This window comes from Falco cherrug, chromosome 9 (assembly GCF_023634085.1).
Source record: "Falco cherrug isolate bFalChe1 chromosome 9, bFalChe1.pri, whole genome shotgun sequence".
Taxonomy (NCBI): domain Eukaryota; kingdom Metazoa; phylum Chordata; class Aves; order Falconiformes; family Falconidae; genus Falco; species Falco cherrug.
In genome coordinates, this window is record NC_073705.1 from 8,179,075 (window position 1) to 8,200,786 (window position 21,712).

General features: G+C 47.1%; 1 protein-coding gene across 1 annotated transcript in view; it reads left to right on the forward strand.

Annotated features, from left to right (window-relative positions):
- CFAP77 (cilia and flagella associated protein 77) overlaps nucleotides 1-21,712 on the forward strand; it is a 61,704-nt gene that overhangs the window by 29,117 nt on the left and 10,875 nt on the right. Inside the window, exons 2-4 of the mRNA XM_055720693.1 lie at nucleotides 7,588-7,687; nucleotides 8,242-8,470; nucleotides 21,185-21,287. Coding sequence (XP_055576668.1) covers nucleotides 7,588-7,687; nucleotides 8,242-8,470; nucleotides 21,185-21,287 — 432 coding nt within the window. The remainder of the gene's footprint in view (nucleotides 1-7,587; nucleotides 7,688-8,241; nucleotides 8,471-21,184; nucleotides 21,288-21,712) is intronic.

Here is a 21,712-nt window from a genome sequence, read left to right on the forward strand (position 1 = left end):
ACAACATCTGGCCTTGAGAACATAAAGGGATTTTTCTTGAAGTAGCAGATGGGGAGGTTTATAGAACAGATATTACTAAGGATGAAAGACAGGGAAAAGGTCATAACTGCTAGAAGGGGATGGAAACTTTTTTTTTTTAAATTGTCCCATCTCTCTAACATTTAAAGAACGTTCTCTCTCTCATCTTCAGATAACCCACACCCTGCTCTCAGCTAAACCTCAGTGCTCCCACTGAAGCCAACACACACCGAGCAAAAGTGTTCCCTGGCAGAATTTGACTTCAGGGTTTGCAGCGCAGCAGGTATCCCCAAGGCTGTGGTTTCTCTGGGAAATGACAACCCCACTACACCCTTTCCAGCTACTCTCTGGAGGCCCCACATCTCTCTGGGGAGCCAAATGCAAAGATGGTAAAATAGCTTTTTTTTGCCAAGGTGCTTCACACTGTTCTGCCCGTATTCTCCCCAAAGCTCCCAGAGCTGCCGCCATGTCAAAGACAGAATTATTCCATGGATTTTCCCACTCTGATTGTCCGTACACACCTCCATTTTCCCCCGATGTTGCCTATGGGGAGAGCAAGGACTCAGATGCCTCTCTCCATTCAGCTGCTCCAGGCCACCCCACACTGTACCAAACCTCCCTGCCATTGTCCCTACATGTCCTCAAATCTCTCCCAGGCTCATTCTGCCTGGGAATGGTTAATGGTGGTTGTAGCTCAAGAAAGATCAGGTACAGGTAAGACCTCAGCCTAGCAATAGCTCTAAACTGCACCCGTCTTCTGAAGAGCCCACCCTTCTGCCAGCGGCTTTATCTTAAGACTACAGACCACGGTGCCTCTTCAGGGCTTGCAAGCAAGCGGAGGCTGTGTGAGTTTCACAAGCTGTGACATCTGCTACAGAAACACATACGCTTCCTTGACCTTCACTGCTGGCATGAAACCTTACACAGACACAAATTTATCTTAAAGTCAGGAGAAGATCTAATAGAGCAGGAGAAGGTAGTTTTCAATATTTCCATCTCAATTATAGTCAAACACCTCCGTGAGTCTCAGCCTTTGGGGTTGTACCTGGGCTGCCTGCTCCCAGCATTGAGACTGTCGGCAGAATCAGCAGAAATAGCACAACTGGGCAAGGTGTTGGTGATTTATCAATGCTGAAGTAATTCATACTGACACAGAGGCACTGAGGAGCGGCTCAGGGTCCAGCAGGTGCCCCTAAAGACCTAAGAGTTATACGGTGCCACACAACGACAGCAGCAGGCTTGGGATCAAAGTCCCTAGCAAAGAGCCTCCTTTTGGTTTTGTTTTTTTTTTTGCAAAACCATTTTCCAACAGCAGAAAGAAGCAGTCCTGTTACGGAAAAAGGCAGTTTTAACAGTTGTCATACCCTACTACTAAAATTGTCCCTCTAACAGCACATTGTCTGCCAACTCAATAAGGAGTGGCTGGTATTCAGAGTTGCAGAATTTTGGGGCAAACAGGATTTTTCAATGGAAAACTAGAAGGCGAATACACCCATGAAGACAAATGAAAGTATTGTGTACGCAAATACTTTCATATCTGTCTGGCCCTTTAAAACCAAAATGATAGAGTTCATTTGCATTTAGATCTCTTTGGCTCCCTCTTTTCATCTAAAGACAAATCCTCACAAAGGCTGCTTAATTAGACCAAATTAGATTTCCACCTAGTGGCTTGTCATTCATTAGAAAACGCTGTTCTTTTTTTCTGTTTTGGTAATTATAGGCTGGTCTCGCAGTATTCACTTCAGGCTCAAAGTATGACTTGCATTCATGATTTTGTGCAGATGAGAGGAAAATTATTCAGTCGCATCAAGTCTTCCCATTTTACAAGTTGGATAAAGATCATCACTGGAGTCTTTTATGTAATGGGGTATACTCTTTCTTAAGTCTTTAATGATTAATTGTAATAGCATATCTCATGGCAATTTTCAAGACTAAGAGCTAAGTACAAACAGTTCACACGCGAAGTTACTGTATCAGATAGCGGGTGTCTTTCCTTAGGTGTGGGTTTCGGGGGGGGGGGGGGGCGGGGAACGACCCTCATGCGTGGCCCTCAGGTGTCGGCACTACAGCCCCGCTGGGGGCAGCGATGATGGGAAGGGGCAGGCTGGTGCCCAGGCTGGGCAGGTGGAACCCTGGGCTGGAAGTGCCACCTGCCTTATCCCACTGCCATATCAAACCCAGCGTCCCACCCATCTTCACAGCCCTCTGCTGCTGGCGTCACACAAAATGCAGCTTCTAGAAGGAAAAATCTTTCCAGTTTAGACCTGACACTCAAAAGTTTGTATTTAAGAAGCTCCCAGTGCATGTCAGTCAGGAGCACGGGTTAGTACAGACTGCATGTGTAGACATATTCTGGGTTAGCAGCATCTCTACCTGGAGTATTTGTAAATGAAGGGAGTTAAACTCACAGTAAGATCCTGAAACTTTACTGTTCCTGACTCTGAAGGCAGCACTTTGCCCTGCCATCACCCTTTTCTCTGGAGGACTCTCACACCGCTGTGGGACACTATAATAATTTGGTCTCCCGCTCTGAACACTGCACACAGTGCTGGGAACAGGTCCGCTTCTCTCCCCAATCCAGCCTCCATCCCCTCTGCTGTCCTGCACGGGCACACTGATTCCCTGCCTCAGTTTCCCCACTATTACAGCAGGATTAATGCTCAGTGGCGTATCTTGAAGCTTAAATCGGTGACAGATTTTGTGGTCCTTCATCAAGCAAAACTTCCCATGACTTTGACCTTTAATGTTTATGAAAATCTTCAAAGGTAACTGCCAATTTATTATTAATAATCTTCCTGGGAGTGGAAGTTACAAGCAGTTAGTGGCAGGCAGCCCAGCAGCCACCAGCCCCTGCTAGGATTTCTTCTGCACTAACAAATCCAGATTTTCAGGTGTGTTTTCATAACATTCTTGTTTTCCCAATCATTTTTTTGTGAGAGGGAAAGTAAGTTTTTCCCTCCACCTTTAAAAAAAAAATCTCATCAAATTTGCCTTTCTCAAAACACTGAACATTCCCTTTCTCATCTACCTAAACCTGATGTTGAGTTACTGTCCCCCAGAGGCTTTCAGTAGCTCAGTTCTGATGTATCCCTGCACTTTGTAGCTCACTGCCTTCTTAGAGTGTAATCAAACATCAAGCTAAGTAGCAAATAAATCTCCCAATCTCATAAGCTGCACAGCAAGATCATGTAAATGCAAATGAAGGGCTTGATTTCAAGCTGTCGCGGGGGGAAGGAGGGAAAAATGCTGGGCCTTGTCACCGCAATCACTTCACTCTGCAAGTGCAGTAAATCTGCAATAATAATAGTAATGGCAGCGTGACGGGAGGCTTTACTGTACAAGGGGGTGTAATGAAAAGGGGAACAGAAGGTAGGGAAGGAAGCAGGGCCTGGCAGGCTGAAAATGCACCGGCATGGGGTTTGCAGGCATCCACAGGGCAGAGCCATCGAGGAGGGGACAGGGCAGCCCCGGCTGAGATAGAGCAGAGAGGATTCATGGATTTGCCCAGCATCCCCTCCCAGTGAAGGGCTGCCTCAGATGCAGGAATTAAATATCCCTGCCTCCATCTTTCACCGTACCTCCCTGCACAGACACGTCTCCCACCCCTCTGGCAGTCTCAGTCGTCTTTAGAAAATTGATACAACGTGTGTCAACGGGTCATAAATACCAGGGGATGAAACACAAAAAAAAGTCTTGCAACAAAACCTGGAATCCTTAAAGGTTTTCTACTTCCTTACACCTTTGCAACGTGCCCATCTCTTCCAGACAGACCCATTTCCAAGCCTTCCTTCTTCCTTCGCAGTGAAGGTTTTCCAGCACTGTTACACACTCAAATACAAATTCAGAGCTCAAATCTGGGGCTGTACAAATCAGAAGCTGCTCAGCAGAGGCCAGAGGGATCTTGATACACCCAACACCATTTGTTTTTCAGCCAGCCAGGGTATCCCCACAGATCAAACATCCCCATCACTGCGGCCAGTCTGAGCATGGCACCCTCCAAACACTGGACACACCTGGTTCAACCATGAAAATTATTGTGTCCAAAGGGAAAGAATGCATTAGCTGAGTCCTTAGAGACAGTTTGAGAGAGCAAACAAAGCCTTGACACACGTCTCCTGCAGGCCTGGGAGGAGGTGATGATCTCCCTAGGATGCTCTGGGAATGCTTCAGGAACAAGTCTAGAGTTGTCTTCTCCGAACAGGCTGGATAAACAGTATTTAAGACGCTGGATTTTCCTCACTGAGGCCGTAAAGGGAGAAAACTTGCAGAAGGTACCCAGAGAAAATTAGGACCGCCTGGGATGCAGAGAGAGACTGTTTTAATTAGAGCCAAGAGGTGGGAAATAAGGCAGAGAAATGACATCTTAATGAGGTTTAATGAAGTTGTCTGCTGATGGGCACAGCTGTCAGACAGATCTGTATTCCAGCCAAGCAGCTTTGTGACAGGCTAAACCTGAACACAGGGAACAGTGCTGGAGCTGGGGAAGAAAAAAGGACCTTCTGCATCAGCTTTGACTCACTATCCCCACCGCTTTGTGACAGAGCACACCTACAGCGCACCAGGACAAACAAATGAAACTAGCCCATGAGGGTGCAACAGCATTTCGCTAATTTATGAATGAGAAAAGCCGTAATCTTGGATTACACTGAGCAAGATTCATTCCTGCTACCTCCTTCCCATTCTTTGCTTTCGTGGGTAAAAGATGTTGGCAGGCAACCAGAGTCCTCTGAGTCCTTTGATTTTTCTTCAGGCACAGGTTCTCTCCATGTTCAACATATTGGACCAGATTTTTTTTTTTTTTAATTAATTACCCAGCACCTTCAGCTTTATTTATTCAGTGCAAAGTGACTGTAAAATGCCATCCCATCATAAAAGGAAACAGTGTGCATTCATTTTGTGATGAAGTAAACACCCAACTATGTTAACTTCAGGTGCTCTACAAAAGGCAATCTTTAAATCCTGCAATTTCTTCCACTCTACAGAGTTCTGCATTCAGCGGTCTGGAAGCAGCTTTGCCACAGATTACAAACCTCTCCTTCCCTGCAGTTTCTCAGCAATTTCCTCCCATCCGCCACACCTTTGCCGTCACAGCAGATTTCTGACCTCACTTAGCTGATCCAGTATCAGAACAGGATCCCTGGAAAAAGCCTTTTCTCATGCATCTGGGGAACGTTACACCATTTCCCTTGTATTTCAGCAACAACTAGTCTAAAAATAGCTAGTGTACAAATGCCTGTAAATACAGGAGAAATAGATCAGCAATGAAAGCCACTTTATCATCCCTGGCACTGGTTTATACGCTTTGCGCGAGCTCCCTAACTCACACACAGCGTGCACATATGGTTTAGCACTGCCATGTGATATTTCGGTTGCAGTAGCACTAAAAGCCCACTCACTCCCATTGTGCTTGGTGCTGGACACATCTGCAAGGGACAGTCTTTTCCTCTGCTAGAGGTTCACAAGAGGCAGCTGGGGGAATGCAGCCATGTTCTGCAAATGTTGTATTAGGTAGCTCAGTCAATTGCTTTCAAAAAGGTCTGTTTGCAACAAAGGGTCTGTAGCTTCACACAGGGAAGGAGCCTGGTGGGGTTTTCAAGACTCTCAAAGGATCTTAGCAAGTCCAGAAAATTCATTTTCTGGTGAACTTGTGCTCCTGAGAGTCATGGGATTACCACACCTGCTTTATAGCCTCACAAGTGCATGGATTTAACAGGACCAAGATGAAGCACCTCCCTCCCAGACCTGAGAAACAAGACCCTGGATTTCCATGGAAGCATCCCTGTATGGGCTTGCAGGCCCAATGGTCCCAGACAGCCAGCATCTGCAGAGGAGCAGACCTGTTGTCACAACACAGACAAGTTGCTCAAGCAAGTGGGCACGGTCTCACCCCAGACATGCCGGTGAGGAGCCCAGGGCCACCATCACTCTGTGCTTTGAAGTTTTTGTGCAGCTATATGTAGAGATGGGAACGAGAAACTCCAAACTGATTGCACAGAAAAAAAAAAAAAAAAAAAAAAAATGGCTCCAGGCAAAATAGTTTGAGGAATGAGAAAATTCTAGAGACCTCAACACAGAACCCTCTGGAAAGGTGCCTGTTTTGAGCAGGGGTTATTAACCCTTGGCTCTCCAGGCATAATGGCTCAGTGAGAGTTTTGCCTGAGCTGAGGGTGAAGCAAAACAGCTTCAGGTTGTTCAACAGCATCATACACACTTGGTGAGTACCCTTCAGCAGTACATTGGAAAGGGGCCACCAGGCTGGCAGTGTACAGGAGAGCCCTGGCTGCTCCAAGGCCTTGGCCAGGGTTTGCCCAGTGCTGGCTGGAAGCTGAACATAAATTTGGGTTTGGATGATGTTCCCATATAAGCAACTTTAATAAGCTGTATCCCTTAATTGCTGTACAGCCTCAGCCTGCCATAGTGGAGGTGATCAATTTTCAGTCTCACTCTTTGCACTCGATCCCAGCAGAAAGCTCTACATTTGATTCAGTATCTCCTGATCCAGAGAGCGTTCACTCTGGAACGTAATAATGGCCACCTCAGTGTTAATGTTCAATGATTCACCTGTGAGAAGCACTAGAGTAGGATTTCAGCACTCTCACTCTCCCAACAAGACCTGCCAACACCTACAAACCCCCATCTCCTCCAACATCCTTCCCATGGAAAATCACGTGTCCCAAAGCACCCACGCCATGCCTCAGGGCTCCTGGGGACACGCTTTGCCTGACCCTGCTCCAGCTTCCCCCAGCAGGAGTGCACAGACCAGGCTGCCAGGCTGTCTCCCCTTCCCTCCTCCACCGCCCCCCTTTCAAGCAGCAATAAGGTTTCAAGACACACACATCCTGCAGTGACTTCACCATGGAGATGGGAGGGTAGAGACAAAGGGGTGAGGGGAGGTCAGTTAATCCCACAGACACCACCAGGCTGGGACACACATGGGCTGGGGAAGAGTTCATTTTAAAACTAAACAGAGATGAGGTTATTGAGCTCAAGTTCTCTTCTTTTTTGTGCTATAAACCCCAGGCTCTGCTCCCCCTTCTTCAATCCCCTTATCCTCCCCCTGCAACATGCCTTGCGTCTTGATTATTCCCAGGCAGGAGAAGCAATGTGATTGTGCTTGGGGAAGTTTACTTCAGCTGTCTAAGAGGTTGCACAAACTGGAAATGAAATAACTCAAAGGAAAGTTAAGACTAGCTGCAGAGTCCCCCCAGCAGACACCACGGCTGGGCATACCAGCCAAAGGAGAGATTAGCCAAACAAGGAGACTTGAAGTCCATATGTATTGAGTAAGGATCCCTATTTCCAGCAAGGCTAGGTGGCTTTATAACTCAGGTACAAACTTGGGTGAAATTTGGCATCCCTTAGGCTTCAGCTCTGGTGAAGCCTCATGGCTGTGCGTTCTCCTTTTGCACCGCGGCAGTCACTTGTGCAGTAGGATTCAAACCGCTGCAAGCGGGGCCACCACCACTCCTGGTACTTCTAGCCAAGTTCTGTTACAAATGTTTATTTTCAGAGGCTTCAGCTTATCAGGAAAGGTCTTTACGCTTCTCCTTTAACTTCACTCTTCTGCAGGCAGAATTGGGGAAGCCCCAGAGAAACTGCTACACCCTGCCAGGCTTTGATTTTTCATATGGGATGCACACCCACAGAACAGATGGAGGAGTCCCTGAAGGTATGACACTGCCACTAAAATACAGACCTGCAACAAAGTCCTAATGCTAGTAGGAACTCTACTCTCCTTCCCAGTGCTCTTCAATACTTCTTATCAAGCTGGAGGTGAAGAGCTCTGGCGTTCACCCGCTTTCATTAATATCACCCAAATTGCTCCGTGACTAGTAAAGTTTCTCTATCATATCGGAAGCTTTTATAGGATCACCCAGAGCCCAAACAGCAAGGAGTATTGCACCTGCCAAGGGTGATACATGTGACCACTTTAAGTTTGTTAGAGCTCCTACTTTGTGACAACTGCCCTGTGAAATCAGACTTGCTGAGCAAGCCAGGGTGGAGGGTGAGAAGACATCCGATTCAGATGGGAGATGTCCCCCTGTGGAATGCAGTGGGGTAGGCTACAAAGTTCACTCCACAGTGAAACCATGGCAAAATGCATGCAAGCCATGCAGGGCCCTTGTGCATGGTGCACACACTGCAGCCTGCCTTCCCAAGTAGGAGTTACCCAAAATGTCTGATACTTTTCTTTTTGCTGCTCATGTTTCCTTCCATCTCCAGCAATAGGCCACTGGAACACAGTAAAGCCCAGGACTTCCTTACTCCAGAAGATGCCCCGGGACTTCATCACCATGAACCGTGGTGCTCTGAAGGCTGGTTACACCACAGCCCATGAATTTAATTTGTACTACAAGGCCAAGGACATTCGACTCAAAGATGACAAACCCAGTCGCTTCAAGAAATGTCCTCCTGAAGTACCTGCAGACTTCACTTATGGCATCACAGCACGGTAAGGGGGAAGGGCTCGGGGCCCTTCACAGAATATTATCTGTTCCTACTCTCACATCTCCATCTCCCCCACATCTCTGTTAGCACAGAACAGCCCAAAACAGAAGTGTCCTGAACCTGGCTGAGCTGCAGCTGAGTCACAGCACCACTTCCATATCTGATTGCACCCGTGTGTGCGTCAGATAATCAGCTATCTAAATCTAATCTACATGCTACAACACATCCCCATGTCACCTGTGGCCCTAAGGTCTTGGAACCTCTTAAAAATACGTTCAATGCCAATCCTTTAATTTAAAGGAATGTGAGGAGTTGTAAGCCAGAATAATGGCTTCCCAGGGTCAGAAAATCAGAGCAACAGCATTGCTACCCATTTGCACTAGCTGAAATACTCTGGTGCAGTTAAGGATCAGTTCAAATTCTTTATCCCACTCCCTCTCCCACTTGTTAGTTCACCGCCCTGCCTTGGACAGAAGCTGGTAATACAGCAGGATGGAGGCAAAGCAGCTTTTCACTGCTTTCTTGGGCTCCTTCCCAAGGGTTGGAGGGAAGCTGGTACCTGCTGCTCCCTCTGCAACCCCTCTAGAAGGTCGTAAGCCCACCCATTCATCCCTTGCAACACAGCAGGATGTTTAAGGCTTCACACCAAGTTAGGGCTTTTGCATTGCAGTGCCTTCCAAAAGGTTTTTACAAAGCATCCAGTGTGTACATGAGCCCTGCTTGAGGTCCAAATAGGTACAGCATTTAGAAGTGACACATTTAAAGTTCCCCTCACATACCAGCTCCCAGCTGCCTGCTGTGCCACTTTCTCATGGGGAGTTGTGCAACAGGGAGTCTGCAGCGGAGAACGCTGGCACCTTAGACTGAATTCTAGGTCCTTCCACAGCTTGTCCTCCACAGAAGCACTAGGGAAGCTGGAAAGTACGGTGGTCTGGAAAAGCCTGTGCGAGTCCAGCCCAAACAAGTGCTCAAAGCCTCTGAAAGGGGCTCCGAAGCAGCCCTGCTGCTGCTGGAGCACAGAGGGTTTTCTTGCTCTGTGCATGTCTGGACCAGACATTAGGTTTCATTTTAAGAGCTGGATAATAATCACTACCAGAAAAATAACAGCTACAAATTCTAGAGAAAAGACATGATGAACGGCACCGTGTATTTTACATGATAGTAAATGGGCTTTGCATATGCAAATTGAATGGATTTTAAAATGGTATTTAATGACAATTTTCGTAGCAGACATTAACATTAATTGCATCAAAATGAAAATGTAGCATTAGCTTGCTGTTAGCCGCAAATGCCCCAGCTATAAAGCTTTATCTTTATCAGTATCAGCCCTCACCGATGTGACAGGGCTGCTCTGCAAATTGCAGGCAAAAGGGCTTTTATGTTGCAAAAGTATCCCCCAATGTAGACAAAAATCAACATCAATTTTGCTTTATTTCTTCATAAACGGAGGTTAAATGGCTGCCTGTAAGAAGTCTAGGCACGTTTCAAAAGTTTTAAGGAAAATCTGCAGACCCCGCAACAGCAGAAGTAGTGGGAAAGAGCTTTTAATTTAAAGTTATTATTGTACAACTTCCCTGCTCCTTAATAGCTACCTTTTACGCAGACTGATTGTATTTATCCCTTTACTTTAAAAGCACGTTATAGACAAAATCAAATTACTGGGATTACCAAGAAGTTGTTTACAGCCATTTCAGTAAAAGTGGGAATTTAACACACTTTTCCATGACTGGGAAGTTAAAGATATCGGCTTTGGTGAGCACTCTCCAGCCCAAGCCTGTCCCTAGTCACAGCTGACCAGGTACAAGACCTGCCCTGTTAAAAATTACTTGGTTGTCAATGGATTTAAGTTGCTTCTGCTTTCGGACTCTAAGCCCCGTACGACCACATTCTTTGCGCTGCTGACTGGGAGGGCGCTCACAACTGAGATACGTGCTTGGCTGGGGGCAGAAGGAAACTGTGGCATGCAGTCTTTTTCCATGACTCCAAGCACTTGCTCGCATTTAAGAAATGTTCATTTTTAATAAACATCTCAGGTGCAGGAAGCTTTGCAACAAGAGCAGAGCCTACACGACATTCCCTACCCGAAGGCACAGACAGAATCGTCTAGAAGGCCAGAAAGCAAAGGTGTCCCATCACGCTGGTAGAGACTGCAGCCACCCTGCCTGATCATGGTGTCGCTCTGGGACAATCCCCAGAATGCCAATGCAAACCCTCCCAGGCTGCACCCACAGCCCTGTTGCAGCTCTTCTGCACAGCTGGAGTTGCAGCTGGTGCTAGCACGCCGCCTCAGGGCTGGGCTGCCTCCCTGGGAACAGAAGCACAGGGGTTAGAAGGCCCAAACAACTCAGCAGCTGTCACAGGACTGCGTTTGTGGGCTCACAGCTGCCAGTGTGTAAGGTGCAGGGGGCTTCTCAAGCCCTAGCAGCACATCTCCAGCCCTTTCTCAGGCCTTGGGCTGTGCTGCTAAAGGCTTCTCTTTCCCAAAGACACCAAGGTCAGGAGTTTTCCCCAGGCTCACAAGTACAAGCTCTCCTGGATCATCCCAAACAGAAACAAACACAAATGCTGTGGTTGCTATTAGTGCCTTATTAATCATGCCCTGGCCCTGCTGCTCCCTCTAGCATGGCAAATCGCTTATACCTCTGCTTTCCGTTCATGGTGGACGTGTGCTGCATGGAGCATTTCACAAGGCAGCGCCAGGCACTGGAGTGAGCTTTCTGAAGCTTGGAGGCCTCTTTCCTTTCCTGGGATATATACCTTCAAAGGTCACCCATACCCCTCTATTAATTCCCCATGGGCATCTTCCAGGAGAGAGAAGCAGCTCTGCTTTTTTGCTGATTCCCCCCGTTCTCTCCCTCCCTTTTCCCAGAGAAATGTTTGCTACGAATCATGTGGCCAGCTTTGTTGTGAGAGTCATAAAAAGGACATTTTTCATCTCTCCTTTTTCCTGCTCTCGCTCCCTTCTCTCTCTCAGTATCAGACAGAGATTTATTCCCTCCCTGATGCCTGTGGCATTCAGAGCTGGGAGGGGTCAGGGGAGGCACTGATGGGACGATAATAGATAATACAGTGGTTCCCCAGGGTCTTGTCCAGCTCCATAGCTGATCCATCAGCAGGCAGCGCTCGTGCCAAGGTCAGCAGTAACGAGGATGTGGTAGGGTCCCAGCCTCCCCTGTGGGGCATCCTCCAGTCAGGCTCCCCTGATTCACGCTCCGGCTTCTGATCTCTACAAGAGCTGCCTTGTGCAAGCCACAATTTGCAAGAAAGCACGTGTCCACCAAACGCAGGCGCTGGGGTAACGACCACATTACCTTGCATGCATGCTCAGCTTCACCTGCCCCAGCCCTCATCCCCACCACAAACAGGTCTACAGGCTTTCTTCCAAGGAAAATGCCCGTTGTTGGCCATACCTCCCCTCCAGGAGCTAAAACCATCTCCATCCACATGCTTTGTGCACGAGACGTGTGCAGATTAAGGGTTGCTGTCCTCCTGGACTGAAGTCCTAGGTCCTTTCATTTAAAATAACCCCACCACGCTGTGCTACTAGCAGGTGTATTCAACCCCCCTACTCTTTGCATAATGACCTTGTTTTACAGGAGGGAGGATGCAGGGAACTGACTAGGCTGGATTTTGATGATACTGGAAATCCAAAAACAGAGGGTTTGTGAAGACCTCCAAGATCTTCACTGAAGTCGATACAACTTGTTATTCAAGGTGCATTTGGAAACCCCAGTAAATGTCTAGACCTGCATTTATCCTCCTAATCACCTTGTCTGATCGAAGTTCACTGTGCACTGAAGTTAGCAGGCATTAAATGGTCATGTTTGGAACCAGAAGCAAGCACAAAGATATGGATGCTCTCTACAGCTAGATTTTAGCTTAAGTTGCTTTGCACAAGGTCACACAAGGAGTTTGAAGTTAGAACACACCAGCACACAGCTGGTATCCCAAGCACCAGCTTTCTCCCCAGGAGCTAACAGTGCAGAGTGCATCCTCAGCGTGAACACACTGGCCAGTATTTCCAGGGCTGCTTTTAGAGAAAAGCTTTCATTTTTGTCTTGGTCACACAAGTTTCCTAATTCTGCATACTATGTCCCAGAACATATTCCTGGACACAAGGGCTGCACAGACATGCCATTCTCTGCCATTCTATACCTGTACCTCCTTCAAACCCTGCATGGCCATAACCCTGCCTCCGATGTGCTGCCATCCACTTGGCAGTTGGCCTGTAGGTTGGGCTGACCTTGGGTGTGCTGGCAGGATTTCCCTGGCACTCTGTCATCCCCATGTCTCCTGCCGGGTCCCCCCCTACCGTCTGCCTTCAATTCAACCATCCCTTTCCTGAATTTTACATCCCATTTTCCTTCTAACTTCATCTCCTCCTGCCATTCCACCTCCCATTCTCTAAAACTGGTCTTAATCCTTTGGCAGCTGCTTTCGTCATGTTCCTGCAGCAAATTCACCTCTCTAAAGCATTTGGTCATGGCAATCTCTCTTCAAGCGGTTAAAAATTGGCCAAGGGCATCAGATATTCAGTACCTCTTCTTTTCTTTGTATCATTTGCAGCTGTCCTAAGGCTCTGTTGACAATTGTCTCACCAGCCTTTAGCAGCTCAGCTGTCACCTTGGCTATCTCTGCAGCTTCCTGGCTTAACGGATTGCTCTGCCCTTCTCTTTCACCTTCCCCAAGAAGGGAGTTTTCGGTGCTCATGCTTCTGCTTTGCAAGTGGTCTTTCCACCCAAAGTGGCCGTGATGTTTGCCCACAGTCAGAACAACGTTTAGAAAGCTGCCCAAGAGATGCTGAGATTTCCAGCATCTCTGGCACACAGAGTACAACAATAGGCTTATTTTTGAGACAAAAATAAAGAACATTTCAGACCATTAATACATGGCCCTAGGGGGGAAAAGAAAAAAAGCTCATCTAGCTACAGACCAGCTGCAAAGATATATCAAAGAAACAGTACTGAAGAACAGAGGGTGTTCATGGGAAGAACCCACCAGGAAAAGCTGGACATACAAGAAAGATGGATATTACAGCAAGGCCATATCTGATCCATGATCACTGGAAGCCAGAAAAACACAGAGAGTGTGTGAAGCCAGAAAAATCCAAAAGATTGGGGCAAACAACAGTTTTAGAAAAAAATCCGAGCAGTGACAAAACAAATTGTAAAAATGTAACAGTGACTGGAATCACTGTCAGGCTGAAAGCACCAGAAAAATGCAACCAAGTTAAAAAATACAGGACTCCCATCAGCTCGGATAATTGCATGTCCTATCCAGTTCCACAGCGAAAGGCACTTTGCATCTCTGCCACCATTCTCACATTGCTAAGATAAGAATTTCTATTTCAAGAATAATTTTCTTCTATTGGAGACGTTCCAGGCTGGGTATGTGCTTGCATCGCTGTGTGTACGTTGGCTACTGCAGAGCTCCCAGCCGCATCCAGCTGGGCAGAAAGACCTGTTATCCCCTTCAAAAAAAAAAAAAAATCCTGAATGCACCATGAAGACACTGGTTCTCCTTCAGTGTAGTTATTTACCGCAGTTGTTAACAGTTTCTGACTACTTCAGGCTCCTGGCTTAAGGGAAAATAAACAGCCAAGTCATGGCTTGGCATAAGGTTCAGGTCCTGCATATCAGCCACAGAGCTGGGAAAAAAAAAAAAAAAAGATCTAAAGAACAGAGATTTAGATCCCTTATTATCAATTGCATTACACTGAATAGGGAAGTAATTTACTCTCCCACACAGACTGGCTGTTGTCCATGGGTTTATCTCCATTGATTGCAGCTGGCTGAAAAATTTCTTCCAAAACTTTTAGCATCTAAAACTACTTCTCGCCACAAGTGGAATTTTTCCCTTGCAAACTTCTGCTCTTGCAGTCTGTGCAATGAAAACCTGGGTCAGGGGGAAATAACCACAGAATCCTTTTTGTGAAAGCAAAGCTTTTCAGCCCTCATTGACGTCTTTTCCTTTCAAACAAAGTAATGTTCCCACCCAGCCAGGGAGATTCAAGCATGGAATGGAGGTCAAGGGGAAGACCTTGCTCTTTGATTTGTTTTGCTCAGTGTTGGGGGAGATTTCTTGGCTTTTTTTCCCCCCCCTTTTTTTTTTTTTTTTTAATACTCCTCAGGATGTTTTGCATTTGCTGCCGGCTGCAGACTGAGCACTGTTCACTCTCAGCCATGGACTGAGACCTCCAGGCAGAATAACTCATCCCCATAAGTCACGTCCCACCTGAGTTGCTCAGAGGGTAACAGCAGATTTCCAATCAGGATACAAATGTGTTGAAGACAAATCTAAATAATCTTCAATTAAGTTAGCCGAAGGGTACCTCCAACTCAAAAATCGATGCTAATGTACAAATTCCAGCTTGCAAAGCCAGTTATTTAACAGGTAAGAGCTGGCTTAGTATCTTCACTCCAAGACATGTGTTTCCACGTGCGCATTTAGGACCACTACACGTATACATTTCACTCCTGGCCTGGGAGGGAATAGTAAAGCAAATTGGTGCTCTTGTAACCATGTGTACTCCTAAGTACAGCTATGAGCATCTGATAAATCTTTTAAAGTGCATGTTTACAATGGATTTTATTCTTTTTACTGTTCTATACATACGAGCCCTCTGAGCAAAATAACAGATCCTCTGACACTTAGAAGAAGCCACTGCCTCATTGGATGCCCACAGTGAAATAATTTATATTGTTATTTCCTCATCCAAATTATAAGGATTGTAAAGAAGCTTCAGAAATTCAGAGTAATCAGGGCTTTGACGGCACGGATCCTGCAGCTGCCACACAGGTGGAAGACCCACTATTTCAACTGAGAGTTTTGCCAGCCCAAAGACTGCAAAAAAAATTGGTCCCTGAGTGTTTTCTACCAATTTTTCTCTTGTTATTTTCTTCAGTGGTTAATGGAAAGTGAGGACAAGTGGAGATCATTTAAAAATGATCTTTCAGGCCTCTCCATGGGTTTATTGCCAGGACCTATTTAGAGGACCATAAAGCTGTAAGGGGCCTATAACTTTATTGTATAGTCCACAAGCTTCTTAGGAAAATGAAGAGCCTTTATATTCATGCCCTGCTTGTTTTTCCATCTCTCCCTCTCCTTACCAACACACCCACACGCGTGTGCAGGGACTGCCGGAGCCGCTAATTGAATTCACTCTTGTGAAAGTGTTAACAAATTGTAAGTGACCTCTTATACAAATTTCAAAGTCAAGAATTCACCACTAACTGCACATCCCTCCTCTGCCATTCACTGTTATGCAAAACCCACAAACAATTAAAAGAAATAACGAAGAGCCCAGCGGCCCTCTTTCCTAATTAGCTGCAGGAGGCAATGCTTGGGAGTGTGGCTAAGTGCTTCAATTACCTCGGCCCTCCTCGCTGCCCTTGTTAGAAGAGACAGGTCCACCAGCCAAAGGGGAACAATTAAGGCGAGGCAGAGCCAGGCAGTTTGCAGGGGGATGCCGGGGCCGTGCTGGCTCTCACACAAGGGCCAGAGCTGTAATCATACCCCAGGTTCCTGCTGGGCTACACAGAGACAAATTAATGGTAGATAGATTGCTAGCTCCAGCCCATCAGTAACCAGGGAGGAAGGGAGGCAATATAGCAGTACAAGGGAACCGTAATCAGAATTTTCCTGTGCTATCAGCCCTCTTCCAGGGCAGGGGTACCTGAGCGCTAATGCCTTACTGCTGCCTGCATTGGTGGTACCCCAAGGCCCCAAGAAGATACAGACTTCAGCTTGTCCTTTATTTGCTGAAGATAATCTGTGCTAGCTGCACCAAGGTGCCCCGTGCTCCAGAGATGCTAGAGACCAAACTGGTCCCCAGTAAGAAAACAACCTGAGCTGGTGGGAACTGGTTCAGCTGACCCAGCCACACGCCAGGGGAAGATCTCTACATGAACAGTATCACCACAGGACAAATCGTCCCCATCACAAAGTACTCAAGAAAGGAATACAGTGGTGGTACCCCCTGTGGCTGCCTCCCCTGGACTGCAGACCCCAAGGACAGACCCTGGCTGTGCAGCAAAAGCACAGCACCTTAGATGGAAGGACACCAGCAAAGACTAAAACCCCCTTGAAACCTCATTAACCTTTCAAGAAAGGGTTAAGGTTTCAGGATAGGCAGTGGTGTTGCCACACAGTTTTACTATCACAACTGTAAAAAAACCTCAATTATGTGATTTATCTGTTGCATAAGCACCCATGCAGGGCCAGATCCTGCTGCCACTAAGCTGCCATTGAAATCAGAGCAGTGCTCTCAGCGCAGCCCAAACAGCTGCGCGGCTGCCAGAGTGTCGATGCCTGTGCATATGTCCTCTGCTCCCTTGCTCCGCTCCCTGCCACATGTCCTCTGCTCCGTGGCTCCGCTCCCTGCCAGAGCTGTCCTAACCAGCAGCGGGAAGAGTGCTGCAGGAGCTGTCTGCATGAGTTGGAGAGCTACCTGGAAAATCCAAGGGCTGAAGTTGGCGCTAAGATATTTACAAGTCCCTACGCTTTTGAATTATACAAGAAAAAGGCAATCACAAGTCAAGTTTTTACCCTTTTGCAACACAACTTAGCAATCAGATTGATTGCACCTTTTAAGCTGGTATAAATCCCCTTCCTGAGCAAAGTCCTTTGTATCCACTCTTGCCAAGTAGCTTTTTTTCTGTTGATATATAAACCTTTGAAAATAAGTTTGAGGGGAGACTGACAACCTTGAAACCTCAAGAGCAGCATGGCATTGACGGGTGCCGCTCCCTGAGCTGAGTATTACAGATAGATTTTAATTTCATTTTAACAAAATAGCTGTCTCCAGTGGAAGAAGCATCAAGAGCTAAATGAGGACCCGTCTTGAGCTGAATCACGTTGAACAGACCTCGGCACTGTCATTGATTTTCTGGGAAGAAAAAAAATGCCTCTGGCTACTAAACCAAATTAGTAGTCACTGATGACCAATTATTTTGCCCCACTGTGAACGGAGAGGCGTACTAAAATTCCAGTTTGTCAGACCCAAGGCTCTCTTCTCAAACACCTTTCAACAAGCGTGTACCAAAAACCCCTCAGATGGTTCTGACGTCTTCCTGTTTTCGGCAACTTCTCTTTCTCCAAAGTTTTAATGAGCTGCTGCTCTGAGGATGGCCTGCCAGAAAGTGAGCCCTTCCCAGCTTGGTGGAACACTATTTGGCATGGCACAAATCACAGCTGTCAGAATTTATACACACATACACAAAAAAGTGTCAGCCTAATGTTTGCAAATTATAATTACCATTTCTCTTGCATGTCCCTGGTGCCTTCATTTCAGATAAATCCCAGCTCTGAGGTATCAGCTGCAAAGCACTGAAGGCTCATACTGAGTAGAATAGATTTAACTAGTTTGTAGCTCATTTAAGGCCTACACTGTTTTATTTTAATGTTGTTAATACTTTATTATACTTTTTAACATTGTTTTCACAGTAAAACAGCCTATTAGGAGGCTGCAGCTTCTTCTCCAGGAGATTTCTGGCAGACTAGCATACCACATTGTATAACCGAGTTAGCAGGCGCTTGTCATTTCAGTTGAAAATAGGTCTGTACCCTGACTCTTGAAAGTAAATTAGTGAGAGAGACTATTAAAGAGATAGGAACTGTTTCAGGGATAATAGTTTTGAAAATGTGCACAGATAAATTGTAAAATATTTAGGAATTGTCAACATTAGAAAGGGTTCCAACTATTTGACTATAAAAGGAAGCAGCTGATTATTTTTTTCCACAATTATAAAGAATTTGTTACACCCTATCAGAACTTCTTTCCCTTTCCTTTATGTGGCAGGGTGCTTGTGCCAAAACAAGGAGATCTGAGTTATTCTGGATGAGATAGCTTTTCATCCACAACAAGCCTTTTCAGTGGACACTTCCCCCGCTCTCTCCACAGCATCCACAGATAACAGCAAAATCCTCCCAGTTCAGAGGAGCGACGTTTGGGCAGGGTGACAAAAGGAAACAGAACACACAAGCCGTTCAACTCCTATCCTTAAGTAGCACTAAGGCAAGAGGACATTTTCCCAAAGGCCAGCTGCAAATGAGAAATACTGTCACACTGCCAAGCGGCACCAACGTCGGAGGCCAAAATTCCCCATCCACTCCAATGAGATCAGTGTTTGACCTACAAAGAAAAAGCCACCTTGCTGCAATTTCTTGGGTAGCCTTAGTAAAGGAAGTCTGTTACCCGATATCTCCTGCTTTTCCCCACTTTCTCAGTATTTCTCTCAAAGGAGGCAGGAAGAGCCAGATGAAGCCTCACGTCCTACAGCCCCACCAGAGCTTACATGTATAACTAAGCACATGAGTCATTCCCACCAATTTCAAAGAGGCAGTTCATGCATGTATCATTCCAGGCATGATTCTATACTTTGCTGGATCAGGACTTAAATGCGATTAATCACACGGCAGGGAAGGAACTCTGAAGAGCATCAACCCAAATGTGTCCTTTCAAGCATTTACTTACAAGCCAGCTGTGGACTTAATCAGTCACCAACTGGCTGGTCCACTGGAGATGGTAAAAGTCACCTCCATAGAAATGTGAAAACACATTCAGCTACCACAAAAATCAATGGTCAAACCCCACACACAAAGGCTCGGTGGTTTTGTGTCTCCCTCCCTGCTATTCCTGCACACCAGGAAAGCACCTGCCTTGGAGAGCAAAGGGCCAGGCCAAGGAAACAAGCCCATGTGCAAGGCTCATCATGTGCTTGTTCGAGGAACACCAAAATTTGCACCATGCAATGAGACTGGAGACCCACCTGGATAATGGGACACTTGACCACAGGTGTGCCACATCTTTTATCCTTTGTAAATATCTTGCCCAGCTCTGATCAGCATGACATGCCAAACTGGAGGAGAATGAGGAGAGAGAAGAGGGGACAAAGGGCAAATGTCGGTGTTGCCTTTGGCGCCGGGTGTCTCCAGATAATGGTCTGGAGCAGCGCAGCTGATTTGTAAGCAAAGCCTTGAAAAGCCCTGCAGCATGTGATCTATGAAAAAGGAGGCCTGCAGAAGGATGTCTCCTCTGATATGAATACCCCCTTGGGATGTGTATTGCTGGATTGCACATCTAGTATCATTAGAAAACACGACCATAGATTAGACTGTTTTGAAGCATGTGGTGTGCAATAATTAAGTAATAAAAGTCACCACAGGGGTGAAGGAACAAGAAACAGAAGAGTTACTATTTGCATACACGCTGCTGGTGCCCTGCGTGATCGTCAAAGATCCTCCAGACTGCTAAAAGCTGGCTGCTACCAATTTTGGACTTGCTCTTGCCAAAAGCCACAAAGCACCGGCTCACTTCGTGGCACATAGGCTCTCTGCAGAAAACAAACTTCTGGTGGAGCTGGCGGCCCAGAAGCAGCCCAGCAGTTAGCCCAAGTCCCCAGTGTCTTGCAGTTGCTCTGGACAGGCAGGGAAAGCACTGCCTTTCTGTTGTGGGAGCTGCAGCTGAAGGCACAGTGGGCTACAGGTGGGAGCAGGGCTAGGGGTAATGGCTCCACAGTCATCGGTTGCTGCTGAGATGGGAGAAGTCCCCAGCAAGGTGTGCAAGGACAAGGACCAATAAAACTTGAGGTCGAGGTCCTCCATCACCTTCAAGTGCTTGCTTCTGGGGGAAAGAATAGCAGCGGGACCACAGCGATAACTGATGTGCTGTCCTCAAAGCCAGAACCCTGCTGCTGCCACTGCCAGTTCTGCCTCCCATGGTGGCTGATGAAGTTAAAGTATCCTCACGTGCAAGGAGCAAGGCTCAACAATTTCAGGCTGCAGCTCTGCCCCAAGCTCAGGTTAACGCCAGCTCAGAGGAGCTGAATGGGACACTGATCAAGAGGCAACTGCCTTTTATTTTCACTATTTTTCTAGGACCATGGTCATCCACGGCTCCCCTCTGCTGCTGTCTCCTCCTGGCCAGGGTGCTCCGCGGTACCCTGTTCCAAGGGGCAAACGTGCCCGATCTGTGTAGCTGAGGCACTAGACCAGGGCTCAGCATTTCAGCTCCCCCTTCTGCTGCAGACACCTGACCATCTGCATTGAGTCTGTGTTTAGCTCTACTCAAATTGCTTTGAACAGCTCTTACTCTTCTCGCCCGATCCATCATGACATGTGTTTGTGGTTTTTGGGATACCACAGTAGCGATATTTTGGTAGCAAAAGCAGTTATTTTAGCCAAACCCTTGTCACCCAGTGGTTCTTCCCAGGCAGCTGCCACAGCTGAGCCAGTCTGGAGGTGACCCGGGCAGAGCTGCCCCTCTGAGCTCCAGGGTGGCAATGCAAAAGCCCAGCTCTGCTTCTGGACGCTGCCCCGCTCACAGTGCTCTCCTTACCCACGGTATCAGCTGGGAGATGCTCTTCTGGAGCCACAGCAGGGCCTGAGGCTGAGCTGCAGCCTGTGGTGCCACACGTCCTTCCAGCACACCAGGGCTTGAGCACAGTGAAAGGCTGTGTAAAGATGGAAATTGTGCCCATCCTGGGGAGCGCCCTGGCCCAGTCCTGCTACAGGCTATCACAAGTGTGTGCAGACTGTGGTGCATGAAGTGAAAATGTGCGTTTGAGTCTTTCTTGAGGAAGAGAAAGCCTTTGCCAGGGTGAAGGTTTATTCATGTTCTCATCAGTCACACTTTCCAGGAGCAGAAATACCAATCAGCATGGGGAGTTAGAGCTATTAGTCCTGGAGATTATATTGTTGTCTTTTCAATGTTTTCCAGGCCTTCCACTCCCTTTTTTGACCTCCTCCAACACAGATACAAGGAGCTGTGGATGGAGCAGCAGAGAGCCCTGACAGCAGCCCAGCGAGTTCAAGAGAAAAAGGTGATAATACTCCAGCAGCGCTTTCCCTTGCTGTGCACAGCACTGCTACCAGGCATGACTGCCCACTGTCCTGCCCCATGATGGATGGGCTTCTTCCAGCCATGGGGAAGGCTCTCAGCGGGGAAAACATCCTCCCTGACTACCAGAAGGCTGGTGAAGCCTGACAAAGATGAGCTGCTTCCCACCCAAGATAGGCCTGGCTTCGACCAGACCCTGTCCTGTGTGGCGATGCTGTGGGAGCTAACACCAGATAAGCAAATCACAACACGCATACATGAAAGTGCTCTAGAGACAAAAGGGTGTTCAGATTTTTTTTAAAGTATTTTGTATCTGAAGATATACACAGGAGCTGAGCAAGCTCTCCAGGGCAGCAGTGCTTTGACCAAAGGCTTAGGTGCCTGTCCTGCAGACACACCTTTCTAGCC